Source organism: Terrapene carolina, unplaced genomic scaffold (genome assembly GCF_002925995.2).
Source record: "Terrapene carolina triunguis isolate 2854851 unplaced genomic scaffold, T_m_triunguis-2.0 Scaffold112, whole genome shotgun sequence".
Taxonomy (NCBI): Eukaryota; Metazoa; Chordata; order Testudines; family Emydidae; genus Terrapene; species Terrapene triunguis.
The window spans coordinates 7,702,464-7,704,451 of record NW_020664463.1 but is presented as its reverse complement, the minus strand read 5'-3'; the positions used below and the strand labels follow the sequence as shown (position 1 = coordinate 7,704,451).

Sequence of the window (1,988 nt, the reverse complement as noted above, 5' to 3'; positions counted from 1 at the left end):
TTTTTTGGGGAGGGATAGAGAAGGTGCCCTAATGAAAAGAAAATCTGGGAATGAATTTCCCTTATTCGGTATTTGGATTTAGGAGAATGGATAATACCAAATGTTAACTCCTCCTCCTGTGTGAATTGAGTATCTTAGTAGGGATTGCCTCCTTGATATATATATTTAGACACACACATGAAAAGCAACATTGGAGAAAATTTCCATGCATAGCTGGAAAATCATAACCACTGGAAATGAGGACTCCTTAGGAGAATGAAGCATGTTCGAAAGTTAGTTTTATTTGTTCATAAAGTCTACACATTACAACAAGCATATGTTTAGTTGCTGTGGACAAAAGCTCATTTCACTTTTGGAAGATCAATGAAATGTTAGCTCCAGAGATGTACAGTAACTAGAAAGCCCACATATGCACACACTATGCAGTTTTTACACTGCTGGAAGTTAACATTCATAGATTACAGATCCTTGAGATCTTTCTGGATGCTCCACAATGTATCTGCACTCTTCTTGAGTTGAGCCACCTCCTCATCCTTCAGCTTTTGGTTGATTACGCTTGTCAATCCAGAGGCACTTAACACACAAGGAAGGCTCAAGAAAACTTCATTCTCTATGCCATACATGCCCTGCCACAAACAAACAGAAAGTGGATCAAACAGGACACTAAAAACCAAAATCTGCTTTCAGTTACATTGGCATAAATCCAGAGTAAACGCATTGACCTCAGAGTTATTTTAGAGTTGCACCAATGTGACTGAACGTAGCATTTGCCCATAGGCTGCACATATAGATAGTTAGAAACCCTTACAATAAAATGATTGGCATTCCTGAGATTGGCTTTGAGATTAAAGGAGCAACAGTGCAAAGTGCCCACAACCTCTGCTCTGTCAGGGGACCTAGAGCTGGCTGGTGCAGCCCCCAACATGTGCAGGGCTGTCCTGGGAGATGTTGATTCAGTTCCTCTCCCGGAGGACCTCTGCCATGAAGATCCTATGGAGTCCCAGCTGGAATTTTAGGATTATTATCCCTTTGGGGCAAATCTTCCCTCAGATTCAGCTGCAGTCCACCAGAGACAAATTTGGCCCACAAATTAAAATTTTGCATTGGGTAAAGACAATACATTCTCTTTACAATTCCCGGTGTGTGTGTGTGGGGCGGCGGGGGGAAGGAGCGAAGAGGAAGAAAGGTCAGCTCAGCTAGTGGACTTTAAACCTACAATGGTAATTTCCATTATAATACTATCTCTAGTTCTTTTCAAGTTCATAGAGTAGTATCATTTTACTAGGATTCCTTCACCAAGAATTTAGCAAAGTCAGTAGAGTCCATGCATATATAACACGGTCATCATACCAGAATAAACTAAGCAGCTGATTGAACAGTCTCTCTTACCTTTACCATGGTTGACACTGGGTGAACCCGGCACAGATTTTTCAGCATAGACTCAATTAGATCAGCAACACTAAAGCCAATGGCCCAGTTAGTGTATCCTTTAAGTTTTATCACTTCATAGGCACTAAGAGAAAAGTGCAGAAGACACAATTATTTATATTAAGGGACTTTCAAGACATTTTCTGGATACTACATCAGTCTTGAGGTAACATTTTAAAATGGCTGAAGTACTGCAATACATTTAGTTATAGAACTTAATATCCTTACTCAATAATATTTTAGCACTGGGAGATAAGAGTGGAGTTTGCATAATCCATATTTTCAATATGTAAATCCAATTATACTATTGCTAGGTATTACACAGTACGTATTCTAATAATGGTAAGAACAGGGTACTGCTTTGTGATGGTAAGCAGAGAATATAAAATACAGATGTGACTAGCCAGATTCTTTACTTTAGTCAATGGAATCATTGCAGCAAAGAATTGGAATGACATTGTCTAGCTAATAAATTTAACAGGAGTACTTGTGGCACCTTAGAGACTAAAAAATTTATTAGAGCATAAGCTTTCGTGGGCTACAGCCCACTTCTTCGGATG

At 39.3% G+C, this 1,988-nt stretch overlaps 1 protein-coding gene across 1 annotated transcript in view; it reads right to left on the bottom strand.

Annotated features, from left to right (window-relative positions):
* Positions 1-261: 261 nt before the first annotated feature.
* Positions 262-1,988, bottom strand: part of LDHB (lactate dehydrogenase B) — a 17,795-nt gene continuing 16,068 nt past the window's right edge. Inside the window, exons 7-8 of the mRNA XM_026652256.1 lie at positions 1,390-1,513; positions 262-626 (exon numbers count right to left, since the gene is read on the bottom strand). Coding sequence (XP_026508041.1) covers positions 459-626; positions 1,390-1,513 — 292 coding nt within the window. The 3' untranslated portion in view covers positions 262-458. The remainder of the gene's footprint in view (positions 627-1,389; positions 1,514-1,988) is intronic.